Consider the following 15,390-nt stretch of genomic DNA (forward strand, 5'->3'; position numbering starts at 1 on the left):
AGGAAGCCATAGGTTGATCTTACAATGAAATGCCAATCAAGTAGTTCATTCTAAACATCATTCCTTGATAACTAACCAAGAAAAAACTTGTGATGACACCACAACACTCCCTGAAACAAGTCTCAAGGTCATCACCATCACTCAGAACTGGAACTATTCAATTACAGGTTTAACTCAAGGTTCTTTTATTTGTCATCGTACAAAACAAGGCTATAGAATGAAATGTATTTTAATATCATTTGGACTTGTGCAGACATACATAAACACATAGTACATCTTTTGAATCTGGGTCAGGGTGAATGTGGTCGACATCTTCATATCAAAAGTTCGACATCAGGGAAACACTGTCCGTCAGCTGTGACTGTGTGTGAGCACCAGGCATGGATGTTATAAACCCAGAGTCCACCTCTCCTCGTCCAGCTGTAGTCCTGCGCTCTGTCAGCTCAGAACACGGTGTCACAGCTTGATCCAGGATGTTGTGGTGGAAACAGGTCTCTGTAAAGATGTGGTGGAGACGGGTCTCTGTAAAGACATGGTAGAGACTGGTATCACGTTGTTTTGCCAGCTTGAGCCCCATTTCCTTTCCCTGTGACCAGACATTAGCCAGGAGCAGCTTGAACCAAGCTGGATTAGCATGGCTCTTATCCTAACTCTCTTACTCCCTGGGGGGTCCAGCTGGTCAGGATGGATGGCCAAAAAACACTGTGGGTCTCAGAGATGGTCTCAAAGTCTGCTGCTCTTAATCCAAAACACCTGCTTTCCTCTCCAGTACTGATGACTGTATTTCTGCCATGGGCAATATGTGTTTCAGCAATAAAGTCTAAAAATGTTGCATGAAGATGCAGCGGCCGGTAACTTAACTGTCCCCTCTCTGTTAAAGTTAACAAGAATTTGTCTCCACAATTTATTTGAATTAAGGTGCTTGTATTTAGTTCATTCTCGATTGTTGTTGTTTGTTTATTACTCAGTTTACTTTTAATGTATTTTGGTTATCGTATTACAGTTTCTGTGATATGGCTGCTGGCACAAGTTCAGGTTCAATAGTGGAGCATAATCTCATATAAATTCAGGTGAGAACTTCAGGTAAGCACATATTTATAATTCTTTATCATAACTGATTAATAACTCTTTAAATGACCTAACATTGGCACCTACATTAAGCCTAAAGCCGGAAATGAAGTTAAAAACAAACTTTTCTGTCTCATACACAAAAACAATTTTCTGTTGTAATTCCCCGACTGGCCGCTGGGGGTCACCACCGCTGACAAAGCGGCGCTGCGCCCGCCGAGCGGCCGGGGAGCGCAGCAGTTGTTCCGGGGAGAAGAAGAAGAAAGATGGCCACTGCTAATGTTAGCTAGCAGGTGGGGCTCGGAAAATGTCGCGCTCTCGATCTTTTTGTCGTGTTTTTCTCTTCGAGCGGACGCAGCCGTCACTTAAAACCCTCTCAGCCGACAGTGTAACGCCCCAGGCAGAAAGTAATCCGCACAGTGTGTAACTGGAGTGAGTAATTAAGTAGTTTTTGTTGGGAGGCTGTGTGTGTGTTTGTGCCGGGGGAGGGGGTCGCGTCAGCTCCGGTCAGCTGTCCGTCAGTGAACCGTCAGGTGAGTTTCTGCTCTGATTTCCTGCTTTTCTTCTCTCTACTTTAAAGTCTCCGTCGAAGATTTACGCGGAGTTTGTTGTGTATTTGTTCACCGTGAACACAAATACAACTTTACAAACTTGTTTATTGATTGAACCCGAGCAGAAGAGTCCCTGTGCGAAGTTTGAACGTTCAGCGGCTCTCGGCGGCGTTGATCCATGAGAAGAGACAAAACCTCCTCACAGAGTCCATAAAACCTCCTCTGATCACTTTCTGACGTGTTACTGTGTGTTTCTGAACTTGTTTGAGCTTCGTGTCGGTTCTCATCAGTACATTGAAGTGTCTGCGTTGTGTTGTTTGAAAGAGAAATGTCATGTTTTACATTTTCCTCCAGTGAGAAGCTGCAGCAGCTTGGAGTCTCAAAAATCAAATTATTAGTGAAGATCTGATTTAATATAATGGATGATTTGTACTTTGACCTTAAAGGAAGCTGCTGGTGTTATTCTACATGTTTTGTTATTGTCAACAAATCACATGTAAAAATGTAAACCAGCCAGTTTTTGGATAAAAACCTGTTTTATTTTGGTAAAAAAGGAGAAAAGGTTGAGTTTTGAAGATCAAACCTGCTCCTGCAGAGCGACTCGACAGCCTCGATGTCGACTGTGTTTGTCAGCAGTTGTTTCCTTCTGTGTGAAACCTCAACAGGAACTGAATCACACATCAGTTTCACATACAAGATATCTGATGCACAACAACAAACACAATGTAAGGAGAGATAAAGATACTGCAGGTCAGGATGCATGCGTGGAAAACTGAGAGTTTAATAAAATCTGAAAAAATATTCTTAAAAACAATGTACACTATATCACTCTTATTTAAATGAAACAGTTTTATGCAGGGATGTGCAAAGTATTCACCAGGGAGGATTTAGTTAGTTTAATGTTGCACAATAAAAAAAATAAACAACAAGGATAAGAAATGATACACAGTGCAGGAAGAGGTAGAAAACCTCAGTGGGCTTATTCAAGGCCTCCTCCTACATCATTTTAAAGTATACAGTAATTACATAACAAAAGATGTTGAATAAATTACAAAATACATACAGTAACAACAACAACAACAATAATAAAATCACAATAATGTCAAACAAAAAACAGAAAATGTGAAAATCAGAAGTAAAACAACCAACAGTATTAAGTTTTAAGAACATTTGCAGTGTGCAGATATCTGGAGGTAACACACTGAGTCAGGCGTGTAGACTTTAGGTTAAAGGTCTCGCTCTAGAGTCAGTGTCTGGTTTGTCCGTTCTGGGCTACTGTAGAAACATGGTGGACTCTGAAGACATAAAAGGCTCATTCTAACACAACCGTTCTTAGTTTCAGGTGATTATAAACACATGAAAACATAATTATGGATATTATCCTTCATTTCTGCCCCTAAATCCTGCAGACTGGGCCTTTTTAATGTAACATGTAGAGGACAGGTGCAGTGATATGAGTCCTGAGTCTGATTGGCTGCAGTTTCAACCTGTCTCAACCTGTTTGTGCCTCACAGGTGCAGGTGTTCAGTGTTTAATGTGTGTGTTTTCTCTTTCTCTGTCAGTCCAGTGACGGCTGTGGGATTCAGCCATCATGGCGGCTCCGGTAAACATTAATCCCAGCAAGACCTGGGAGCTGAGTCTGTACGAGCTTCACAGGAGCCCTCAGGTAAACCTGCTTGTGTGTGTGTGTGTGTGTGTTACAAATATAAGAAGAGATGACTCACACAAGATATCAGCAGTTTAAAAGTTCTTTATCCACCTGTTTTTTTTAGGTTTTATTATTTTCATAACATAAATGAAGAAATATACTTTGTTTGTTATGTGTTTTTTACATACAGTCACATTCAGCACAACATAGTGAAACCGAACATACATGTCATGTGAACATGCACACAGAAAGGCCGGGAGTTAAACCCAGGACCTTCTTGCTGTGAGGTGGCAGTGCTGCCCGCTGATCCATGGGGCTGTTAGTGAGCATTAGGAATTGGAGAACCATTGAAGAAGCCTCCATTTTATCACTTCAACATTTAAAAGCACTGATTGATTTTGCTTTTTTAACCTAACCTGGTTCGTAGAGTAAAAGTCAATATAAGAAATATTCATGCACGTACAAATGAACGTCTTCAGTTCCTCCCAGAACGTAACTCATCTCCCTCTCTGTTGGATTGTTCCAATGAGAAATGGATCACAGATTGTCACCATCTTCACTGGGGCAGTTCGCCAAATATAATGTTTAGGATCCTCCATTTCAAATTTGTAAGCATGATGTCGCTCTTGAGAGGTGACGGTGAATGCAGATACTAAATGTTCTCACAGGTATGATAATAAAAAGTGTGTGTGTGTGTGTGTGTGTTCAGGAGGCGATCATGGATGGGACGGAGGTGGCCGTGTCTCCTCGCTCTCTGCACAGCGAGCTGATGTGTCCCATCTGTCTGGACATGCTGAAGAACACCATGACGACCAAAGAGTGTCTTCATCGCTTCTGCTCCGACTGCATCGTCACCGCGCTGCGATCAGGGTGAGCACGACCCCACAGCAACCGCTAAACTGTGAATGTCTTTGAGTTGTGGACAAAACGAGACATTTGAGGACGTCATCTTAGACTTTTTGACATTTTTCACAATTTTCTGACCAAACCGCTAAAAGATAAATTCACAATGAATATAATAATGTAATTCATATTCATATCTGCTCCCTCCTCAGGAACAAAGAGTGTCCGACCTGCAGGAAGAAGCTCGTCTCGAGGCGTTCGCTGCGCCGAGACTCAAACTTCGACGCTCTGATCTCAAAGATCTACCCGAGCCGGGACGAGTACGAGGCCCACCAGCGCCGCGTGCTGGAGCGACTCAACAGGCTGCATAACAAGGAGGCGCTGAGCTCCAGCATCGAGGAGGGGCTCCGGCAGCAGGCCCGCTATAGGTCCGAGAGGTGGGGGACGAAAAAGGGGAGAAGACGGGGGGGTCGTCCACAGGTTAATGTTAGAGCAGCTGAGGAAAAGCTTGTTCTGTTTTTAAAGTCGCGTTGAGTGATGTTTACTGTGAGATGAAGGTTATTTATCAGCCCTCACAGATTTGTCCCTACTGATTACTAATGTTAGCTAACCACAGTTAGCAACGTTAAGGTCTGCGAGCAGTGGGGGACAATGATTGGAGCAACAGCTGTGTCAGGTTTTAAGAACAGGCCTAATGCACTTACACTGTCAGTGATGGAGGATGTGATGACAGCTGGGAGGCAACTTCTGACTTTATTTGACAGCAACAGGGGAGATAACAGGAAAAGAGTTGATTCATGTCTTAAACCCAAAGGCCCAGCGGTGCCCCGGTGATGACTTTAGTGATTAAAGGATTCATTGATCCTTGAAGAACTGATTTCGGGCCAGGAAGAGATTTTTGTGACAGCGGACCTCAGCAGGCGGAGGTTTATGGTGTCGATGCCGTCAGGACCCAAACAGAGCTAACAAGATTTTTTTTCTTTCTTTATTAGTTTGTATTTACACACAATCAATCAAACTTTATTTGTACAGCTCTTTTTATACAGCAGATTAACACAAAGTGCTTCACTCACTGCTGTGCTGTGGTGAGACCAGCTCTGTGAAAACAGGACTGGGCAACATGTTACATTGTTATCATGATATGATGATATGAGAGTATATATATATGATTTGAGATTGTTACATGGTGATATGTCAACAGCTGAACGAGGACCGCTGCTCACGTTTTCACCTCCGCTCTGCAGGAACCACCGGGTGAAGAAGCCGACTCAGGAGAGCGACAACACCACCTTCAGCGGTGGGGAGGACAACGGCGACGCTCGCTCACACCTGTCTCACGACTCCGCCCCCTCACACACCCCTCACCCCCCCGGTCAGACCCCTTCAGAGGCCGGGCCGAGCCGCAAGAGGCCGAGAGCGTCGGACGACGGCTCGGGGGGCGAGGCGGACAGCGGCAGCCCCACTCCTCCACTGAGACGCCACAAAGAGGGGCCGGGATCCGAGATCGAGCTGGTGTTCAGGCCACACCCACAGCTGGTCCACGCCCAGGACTACAACCAGACCAGGTGAGACTGGAGTTACTGCCGTAATCATGAGTCCGAAAACCATGTAAACGATACATTTGTTCTGACTAGAATCAGGCGTGGATGTGACGCTCAGAGGAGATATTTCTGTCATCTCATCAAAATGCTGTTTCTTTGCAGATATGTGAAGACGACAGCCAACGCCACAGTGGACCATCTGTCTAAATACCTCGCTCTGCGCATCGCTCTGGAGGAAGGACAGACCAACGGAGAGACGGAAGACAGAGGAAGAGAGGAGGGAGGAGGAGGAGAAGCTGAGGGAAGAACAGGAAGTGGAGAAGGATCCAGTCTGAGCAGCATCAGCGAGAAACAGTACACCATCTACATCATGACGAGAGGAGGACAGTTCTCTGTGAGTTTTAAAACGTCCACTCGTCAGCCGCCAAATGCACTCAAATACAACTTTATAACATGAGGTTTGATACAGTTTTCAAACAGTCAACCGACCACAAGTGGAAGGATTTAAAAAAATGTTTCAGCTTCACATTAACAGACAGATTTAACAGTGGTCTCGTTTTCTGACTCCTGGCGTCTTTCCCAGTGTGTCAGCCAATCACAGTAGGACCACTGAAAACATCAGTGTTTCCCACACACAGACTTTATTTGGGTGGGCTGACCAGGTACAGTTGGTGACTCACTGTGGCATTTTTTACTTGAATTGGTGAGTAGTTGACAATCTGCCCTCACTCTACACCTCCCGTCTACCGACATCCGCTCATGCTCTGCAGAGAAACAGACACTCTCTGGCCTACTTGTGCTGCTGTTCTGTGAAAGCTTGTAAGTGCACCTGGTTGTTGCGATGTCGTACAGTACCACGTTGGGTTTGATCAGCCACATCATTAACAACAAGCCTCCTCCACACGCAGCTCACCTGCTGTTGTGAAAAAATCCAAAATGCGAGGTGTGTTTTTCGGGCGACTTTATAAAACTTACAGCTGAGTAAAAAGGTCAACAGAGCAGACACAGAAAGGCAAGACAAGCCAGCAAGTCTGAAAAAGATAGTTCATTTGAGTCTCAAACACTGAACAGGAATTAGGCTGATTTTGAAATAAGCTGGTGCGTATCAGTCTTAAAGCTGCAGCTCCGTTTATCTCTTTTTCTCAGCTAATGTCATCGTTAATGTAGAGTCCGACCAACAGTCCAAAACCCAGAGACAGAAAATTCCTTACGTCTTTTGAGCTGAAACTTGGAAGTGTTCTGCTTCACAGCTTGATAACAAAACGATTAGTTAAATTCCAGAAACTGTTGTTTTCTCTACTTTCTAATGAAGAAATAGTTCCAGTAGAAACCGTTTGTCTGTGGATCATCAGGGAGCAGCGAGGATTCAGGAAAGATGTCTCTGTTGAATGTCTCTGTTCGTCCTCTCACTCCTCTCCTTCCCTCTCAGACGCTGAACGGCTCTCTGACTCTGGAGTTGGTGAATGAGAAGTACTGGAAGGTCAGGAAGCCTCTGGAGCTTTACTACGCTCCCACCAAGGACCAACAACAGCCAGCACAGCAGAAGTCTCCTCCCCCACCACCTCCTCCACCACCTCCTCCTCCTCCTCTTCCTCCACAGAGGGAGGCGTGAGGCAGAGCAGTGATGGTGGAAGGTCAGTCGCTTCACAGATTATCATCCGTGTATCTTCATTTGAAAATGTACCGACATTAAGACGGTTTTATCTGATATTTCAAATGTGTGAAGTCTGACCTGAGACCAGATATGAAGAAGAAACGAAAGATCAGCAGCGGAGAGGAGACAGAAAACACAAACCACAGAAGAAGAGCTGGTAAATCTTTGCTGTTATCAGCTGTGTTTAACGACCAGCCTTCATGTGAAGAGAACCTTCTGACAGTTTGCTGGTAGAATATCAAGTCACAAGGACGAGTCGCTCTGATGGACCCGGAGATGACGAGTGGGATCATTTTTCTCGTGTTTTCTCCTGATATGAAGCATCTGCAGCTCATTAGCGTCTGTTTTCCTTCAGTTTTATCTTCTTGTTACTCACAAATATTTAACAGCAGCTCACATTTAGAAAGAAACCGCTGTGCAGAGGCTCGTATTACTGCAGCTCAAACCTTTTCTGCTCCGGATATTTGACATTTCTTTAGTACGGAAGTTTTATTTATTCCTCTTTACACAAAACTGCAGGAGAGGATCAGGGCCGCCGAGTTCGAGTTTTATTTTTCACAATTCTGACATTTTTCTCAGAATTCTGATTCGGACTTAAATCTCAGAATTGATGAAAAAAGTCAGCTGTTTTTTGTTTTTGTTTTACAGAAGCCCTAATCCTCTTGTCCATCCTGTACAAAACATCCATGACAACTAACAGCAAGTTGTCAAACTTAAGGCGATATCTGTGGGAGTCCATTTCAGCCAGGAAAAATGAAAAAGATTGGAAAGTGAGAAAAGAACATTCTTAGTAAAAAAGAATCAGTTCATAAGTCAAAATTTAAACCTATTAAGTCAAAAATGCCAAAGTATCAAAATTATGCGATGCTATATGATCATTTTGAGTACAAAAAAATAGAATAGCCAGACCAGGCGAGTGCATACCTCCACCAAGACCCAACAGTCCCCTTTAATTCAGTAGAGCCAAATCCAATATCAAATAAAACGTGTTACACCACTGGATCCAGATTTTTATTGGGCTCTGCATGAAATTGCTTCCATGTTGAAAAACGCCCTGTTAACTTGAGAAAAATGTTTTGGATCCGTCCCTTATTCTGTTTCTGTAGCAAACATTAATTGGTTCTAAATATGGGCCGAGACCCGTCCTCCACAAGTTCTGTAAAGATATCCTCAGTAGTTTTTGTGTAATCCTGCTGACAAACCAACATACAGTCACTGGTGGGAATAAAAAGGTAATTATGATAAGGTTTTTTTTTTTGTCAAAAATATGAGATAGAAAGTCAATTGTTTGACGAGGCCAAAACATTTGTATCTCTGAGCCAAGTTAAATTAGTGCCTCATAATTTCATCAGTCCTCCTTAAAATGTAATCGGGTCAGTCCTAACATTTATTTTCTTCCTCTTGGCAGAAAACAGCTTCCATAGAAGTAAACCAGACTTGTACTCTGACCAGTTATTGGTACAAAATGTTTCTCTGACGAGCTGAACTTAACAAAGTTTGTTACTGATCTTGTTCTTGCAAGTATTTAACAACTGCATGCATTTCAAAAGACAAAGTCTAGTTACTGCAGCTACAAACCTTTTCTGGTCTGGATGTTTCACATTTTTTGTAGCGTTACCTCGATTTTATTTATTCCTCTTTACACAAAACATCCACGACAATAATAAAATGTACGAAAATTGGTGAAACTTTTACCTGAACCAGAAAAAAAGCTAAAAGGTTAGAAATGATTGAAAATAAAAAATACTCCTACCTACCTAATAATAAGGTCAAAAGAAAATTGCCATTTCCTTTGTCAAAAGTAAAAAATTGGAAGTATGAGATGTAAAGCCAAATGTTCGATCGGCCCAAAACATCTGTATCTCATCATTTCAACACAATAATTCAAAATGTGTCTAATGATGTAGGATTTGTCGTCCTCAACATAACTTTTATTCCTCTTGGCAGAAACAGGCTTCCATAAATATCTTGCCGGAGGTCAACAGGACCGATGCTCTCAGCAGATGTTCAGTACGCAGCGTTTCTTAACTTTGCAAAGTTTGTTACCGATCTCGCCGCTTTAAGACTCGAGCTGTCCTCTTTTATTTCAACAAGACAGAAACGAACATTCAGAACGATGAAAGTCAGTTTTTGGTTGTTAAAAAAAATAAAACTGTTGTCTTGAGTTTCTGTCTTTGATCTGAAAGAATCTGTTTAAGAAATCGTTGTATAATTTAATTTCTAAGAACACGACTGAAGCCATTTGCTGCTTTCTTGGTGACAGTGAATAAATCAGTTGTATCATTGATTTAGCTTTTCTGCCTAAAACAGTCAGAACTGAACTCAAACTTAGTTCTTGTTTAAATGAAGACACACAGCTGTAACGTGCTTTAAGCTCATAGACACAAACAAACTGTTCAGGTCTGAGGGGCTGGAGCCTTTCCCAGCATGCACTGGGGTAAACCAGGGTGACTGTTCGCATTAAGGGAGATTATTTGAGTTGGTTAAAAGAGGATGTGTTCAGGTTCAGTCACTTTAATGTGTAGTTTCAGTTGCAGATACCTTTAATGTATCTGCTGTGTTTTAATTAGATGAACTCAGATGAACTTCCCTTTTTTAAAGATGTCACTCCCTCCTCACCTCCTGTTAGAACACGTTTCCTTCATACTTCCTGTGTTTGGTGTCGTCGTCTCTATTAAAAGCCATAAACTTTAGTTTCTGTCCTGTTTAGACTCTGTGCTCCGTCTCTGTGCACTTTATATTTCCTGCAGCCATATAAGTTTTCCTACCGTACCTCAGTTTTTATGGAATATTTGTATATTAAGAACGATGCAATATTTCCTTTTTCTCTCGTTGTATAATTACACTTTCTGTCAGCGTTGCAGCACAATAAACTACAAAATAATCAGATGTTTGGTGTGAAGTGTGATCTGTTGTGAACGGAAGCTGATCATCAAGAGGTTGTCTCAGACAGAAGAGGACTGTGAAATCATTGGTTTTTACAGTGGCCCTGATCATCTTTAGTTTTTACAGATGTTTCCATTTTAAAATATTTTGTTCAGTAGGGAAGGAAATAATTTCAACACATTTATAGGTAGAGATTGGACGTAAAGAGTTTCTCAGATTGGGATTAAGACAAACACTGAGGACGTATACATACATTGGGATGATTGTAAATATTCTCAGACATGAAAATGCCGTCCGGCTCGATAAGTCGTATTGATTCACTGATTTTGAATTAGATGTGATTCATGTGATGCAATAAAACAGCTGTTTCAAGATAAATGTAAGAACGTTACTCCAGTTTGGTTTTGTCCCATTTTAAGAGTTTTAAGCATCTTTTCAGCATCAGTTTCCGATCGTGCCGTACAGATTTACAATGCAGTTTTTTTAGTGTGCAGTCAAGTGAAATTCTGACTTTAATGAGCTCAAACTGTCAAAGGATGACGCCGCTCCCTCGTTAACACAATACTGTGGCTCTGTGTTGAAACTTTGTTGCCGTCATCATTCCTTCTATCGATATTTGATTTTTAATTAAAGCAATCTCTGTGACCTCGTTTACATGCACCTATTTTCCACAATACTCAGAATTTGATACAGGTGATGAAAACGGCATGTTCTGTTCAGATATTCCTAATGTACCAGTTTGCAGAGCAGAGGTGGGACTGAATGCTCAGAACAGCCCACACTTCTGATCAGAAGGAGAAACACCTACATTTCATTTAAACATAAGACTCAGATCATCAACAGGTTTTTGGAGACGCGTGAATAAAAACGCCGACTTTTTTCAAGAAGGCGGTTGAACAGGAAGCGTGTCATTACGTTGATCAGACTACGGCTGCATGTAAGAGGGAATAAAAGTAGAATTTTAATTTGCCATTTAAACAGCAAAAACCAGAATATTATGTGCATGTTCGGTCCAGTGTGTTTTCAGAGTTTAACTCCAGCAGGGACCAAAGGTTAGAGATGTCTCAGTCTCAGTTGCTTCAATAGAAACCAGTTTCTGTCTTGTGAGAATATTAAAACCAGCAGCGTGTCCTCTTCAACACCAGCGTCACTCAAACTCTACAAGTGAAACAGCACACGACAGACAGATTTTGTGAACTGACGCATTTTATTGAAACAAAGGGAAGCAGGGAGTTTACTTCTTCTTGGACACACCGACGGTGCGACCGCGACGGCCGGTGGTCTTGGTGTGCTGACCGCGCACACGCAGACTGGAAGGAAAGAAAAAAAACAGCGTTAACAAAGTGAAGTGTGATCGTGTTCAAACAGCTACAGGAGCTTTATGACAGGATGGTACGTCCCCCAAAAGTTTCTGAAAGCCTCTTCAGCTTTTAAAGAAATCTCACTCGTGTGCATCAGATTCAAGTTTGTCAGGACAGGCTCGCTCTGCACCGACTCTCCTCCACTGAGCCCAGAATTAAACTGCACCACGATCGCTATGATTATTAGATTTTTATAAAAACGCTGCGACTGGATTTTGAATTCAGTTGCATCTTAAATTGCAGCCGACATCTCTGACACTAACGTATGATGGTCTATCAGTGCAGTCTGTGAAGAGGACGAATCGATGCAGAGACTTCATGTTTGCAGTTTGGACCGACGTGTTCGTCCACAGTGACAAACAGGATCAGAACTCTTACCCCCAGAAGTGCCTGAGACCACGGTGAGCCCTGATCTTCTTCAGCCTCTCCAGATCTTCTCTCAGCTTGTTGTCCAGACCGTTAGCGAGGACCTGAAATCAGACAACGTAGACAGTCGAGATGATTTAGATGCCAACAAGAAACCTAGATAATACAAGTGTAGCTGTGTAACCAGTGGCTAATCACTCCAATGCTTTATATTGTTCTGTAAAGTTTTGTGTTTACTCATGAAGATTAAAAAAAAGGTCTAAAATTAATTTTCTTAGTCTTGAAGCCACACTGCACACACCAGCCTCAGATCAGTGTGTGAAGTATCTACAGATACAAATTGAAACATTAAAGTTCGCCGCCTACACGATTTTCTGGAGACTCGTGACATTTAAGTTTAATTGACCTGAACGAACAGTCAACATTCCGATCTGAAGGCTGTTTACTTTCCGACAGACGAGAACATCCTGAAACCACATTTCTGATTTTCACTCCAGTTCTGGATCGACGAGTCTGTTAATGTGATACATCGCTCACCAAGTGAAACCACAACATGTCACAGTCCACATCAAACTCACTGAAGACTTTAACCTTCACCGTTATTAACAAGGTATTTTACTGAGACGAATAAAAACATCATCAACGTGTCACTCAGCACGTGTTGAGCAGAACGCCTACAGAGTCAGTGCTGCCAAAGAAGGCGTCTCCTATAATTGATATCTGATCAAAGGATTAAATGTCAGAATGAGGCGTCAACCTGAAAACCTTTAAAATGTACCAGTCCAACAACTTCCTCACCTTCAGCAGGAGGGACGGCTTCAACATTTGACACTGAAAACAACCTTATTATTTCTCAATTCATTATATTCTAAAATGTCTTATTCTAGTTTCTTACTGTTAATCCATCAGGTACTGATGTCAGCAGTTACTCCTTTTACACAGTATCACTTTATTTTTATTCCTATGTTGCTGTAATTTTCTCTGACAAGAATTTCCTTCTGGACATGTTACGGCCGTCACATCCGCTCACGCAAGTTATAACATTGTATTTTGTCCTACAGAACAGCTGAAGATGATTTCACAAGAACTTGAAATGTTTTTGTAGGTTTTCACCACAATTAAACAGGAAACCAAACACTTCTCTGCTGTTACACACCTGGCTGTATTTGCCGTCCTTGACGTCCTTCTGCCTGTTGAGGAACCAGTCTGGGATTTTGTACTGGCGAGGATTCTGCATGATGGTCACCACACGCTCAACCTGAAGAACAAATACGACGGTTAACTCACAGGAAAATTCATAAAATGTGCCAGAATGAAAACCTGGAAGCACAAAGTCCCAAAGGGAGATTCAAGGCTCGACAATAAAGACTGACCGCGACACTTGCCTGTCGAGTTGAGCAACAGTTGCCAATTTCGATAGAGCATATACTACAAAGACGGCTGTCGGCAGGGCAGAGAGCTCGACAGGTGTGACTCGATTCATTTCATTAAGTTTTTAGCTGCAAAGCATCTAAATCTGTCCTTGTTATTTGATAACCACTAATCAAACAACAACAACTTGTTTAGGGGGCCTGAGATCCACTGTGACCAAATCAGTCTCAACTTTAGTTTTATGAAGCGGTCACAGGTTGTTGCTTGTTCACATTTAAAGTTTTCCAAACTGTTCATGAGCAACAGGATCAGCAAACATTTGCCGCGTTGCTTCATCACAGTTATGAGAAGTGTTGCCGTTTGTCCATCAAAGTCAAAAGTTGTGTTATTGTAATTTATCCATCAAACTTCTGCAACAATCTATGCATTTAGGAAACTAACTTATAAAATGCATACAGTGGATTCAGTTTTGGTACAGCTGGAAGCAAATTAGCATTCAGCCTGGACACTATAAGCTTTAACAAATCAAGACCAGCTCTGCAGTTTTTATACTCAGAGCAACTGCTAAAGGTACATGTGGATATGTTCCAGTCAGCAGGGCTCCAGTCAGATACTGTAACAGTGCCTTCATAGTTTCCTGATTCCCATTTTCTATTCACACAATCTAAGACATCCTGTCAGTAACTAAAATGTATCTGTTGATGTTTGTCTGCAGACACCAGGCTCTCCTCACCTCCTCATCAGTCAGCTCTCCAGCCCTCTTGTTGAGGTCGATGTCGGCCTTCCTCAGGACAACATGGGCGTAACGTCTGCCAACACCCTGGGACCAGACAGACAGGGAGGTTAGTGTCATGAGATGAATGTCTGAAGCACAACAGGTAATCGCACTAATAACTGAGCAACAACTGTACTTCAATGCTACTTAGTTTCATGCAGAAAATGCAAAGGATGAAGCTTTACGTGCATTAAAACCATCACATGAAGCACGGGGGAGATTTTACCTTGATGGCAGTGATGGCGAAGGCGATCTTCCTCCTACCATCGATGTTCGTGTTCAGAACACGAAGAATGTGCTGGAACTTCTCAGGGATGACCAGAGACTGAAAACACAGAACACACGTTATCAGGGAGGCATCAGCACTGCCATTTCTCAAGCTGTGCTGTGAATACGAGCACATTACAAACTTATAAAGCCGGTATTTGATTATTTGTATTTAACACAGGGTGTGTGTCTCCTCAGAAGTTAGTGAGGGCCAGAAACAGAAGCTCTGACTTCACAGTGAGGTGTCTGTGCATCTGCAGCTAACTTTTTTGGCTCCAGCTAGCACAGCTACAGAGCTGCTGCTGCTGCTCGGATCAACTGTTGGGACTTCACGAAAGCTTCAGAGCGACCAGAACCAATATATCTCACTACATCACAAGTCAGAGTAACTCAGCAGTTAAACTGGTGCAGCTACGAAGCTTTTACACAGGTGTAACATCCACTTTGTCTCCCAACGTGTTGACACCAACATGCTTACTGCCTCTCACTGGAGGAGTATGAGTTAGCTTGTACAGCTAGCTGCCTTCAGTTATCAATGTTGTGTCACTTGTAAGCCGGTAACGTGAAAGCCGATCTTTAGCCGGACAGCTGTTCTTTAAATGGGGATAATACGAAGATATAAGAGTAAGCCTTAAAATAAAAAAACAAAGCTAACTCAACCATCCGCGCTAGCTAACTGCAGTCACTCCGTACAGCTCAGCCCGGCGCCGACAGTAAACTGCGTTGTTACATCAATTTCTGCGACTAATATGTCGATAATTCAACATCAATCCGCTCGAACAAATGTGTATAATATTCATCGAGGGGCTAAATGTGATAAACGAGTAAGATTAACGCCAGATGATTGTGGATTTCAAAAGTATTCCAGGTTGGCGGAGAATCCACTCACCATCTTGGAAGTAGGTTCCGTGCGAAGAGGAAGCCGCAACGCTCTCGCGAGAGTTTGACCGTGTCGGAGAACGGAAGTCAGTCCATCAATTTTAAACTGTCCGACGAGAAAGTTACACACCGGTTCAAATGAAACACGTATAATGCTGCGTTAACGTAGCAAGGTGACAT

General features: G+C 42.5%; 2 protein-coding genes across 4 annotated transcripts; one reads left to right on the plus strand and one right to left on the minus strand.

Annotated features, from left to right (window-relative positions):
- Positions 1-1,327: 1,327 nt before the first annotated feature.
- Positions 1,328-10,194, plus strand: LOC140993693 (E3 ubiquitin-protein ligase RING2-A-like). Of its 3 annotated transcripts, XM_073463206.1 has the most exons (8): positions 1,356-1,601; positions 3,182-3,285; positions 3,977-4,137; positions 4,323-4,547; positions 5,355-5,675; positions 5,814-6,045; positions 7,081-7,285; positions 7,378-10,194. In XM_073463206.1, the coding sequence occupies exons 2-7, from the start codon at positions 3,211-3,213 to the stop codon at positions 7,261-7,263; spliced, it is 1,197 nt and encodes a 398-aa protein (XP_073319307.1). In that variant the 5' UTR covers positions 1,356-1,601; positions 3,182-3,210; the 3' UTR covers positions 7,264-7,285; positions 7,378-10,194. The 3 variants fall into 3 exon arrangements, with proteins under 3 accessions (XP_073319306.1, XP_073319307.1, XP_073319308.1); XM_073463205.1 differs by having other exon boundaries at positions 1,328-1,601; positions 7,081-10,194; XM_073463207.1 differs by having other exon boundaries at positions 4,323-4,538; positions 7,081-10,194.
- Positions 10,195-11,379: 1,185 nt separating this feature from the next.
- On the minus strand, positions 11,380-15,293 carry rps18 (ribosomal protein S18). Its single transcript, XM_073462982.1, has 6 exons — positions 15,221-15,293; positions 14,291-14,389; positions 14,023-14,109; positions 13,075-13,176; positions 11,931-12,022; positions 11,380-11,501 (listed from the first exon to the last, which is right to left on the minus strand). The coding sequence occupies exons 1-6, from the start codon at positions 15,221-15,223 to the stop codon at positions 11,426-11,428; spliced, it is 459 nt and encodes a 152-aa protein (XP_073319083.1). The 5' UTR covers positions 15,224-15,293; the 3' UTR covers positions 11,380-11,425.
- Between the last annotated feature and the right edge of the window lie 97 nt (positions 15,294-15,390).

The sequence above is a fragment of the Pagrus major genome, chromosome 3 (genome assembly GCF_040436345.1).
Source record: "Pagrus major chromosome 3, Pma_NU_1.0".
In the NCBI taxonomy this organism is placed as follows: Eukaryota; Metazoa; Chordata; class Actinopteri; order Spariformes; family Sparidae; genus Pagrus; species Pagrus major.

Bases quoted from the DNA above. Each gene is read 5' to 3' on its own strand.
- LOC140993693 (XM_073463205.1), top strand. From the start codon at position 3,211: ATGGCGGCTCCGGTAAACATTAATCCCAGCAAGACCTGGGAGCTGAGT. The intron at 4,138-4,322 runs GTGAGCACGACC...CTCCCTCCTCAG, and splicing joins GTCACCGCGCTGCGATCAGG to GAACAAAGAGTGTCCGACCT. The intron at 5,676-5,813 runs GTGAGACTGGAG...GTTTCTTTGCAG, and splicing joins CAGGACTACAACCAGACCAG to ATATGTGAAGACGACAGCCA.
- rps18 (XM_073462982.1), bottom strand. The intron at 14,110-14,290 runs GTAAAATCTCCC...GTCTGGTCCCAG, and splicing joins TCGCCATCACTGCCATCAAG to GGTGTTGGCAGACGTTACGC. The intron at 12,023-13,074 runs GTGTGTAACAGC...GTCTGATTTCAG, and splicing joins AGGACGGCAAATACAGCCAG to GTCCTCGCTAACGGTCTGGA.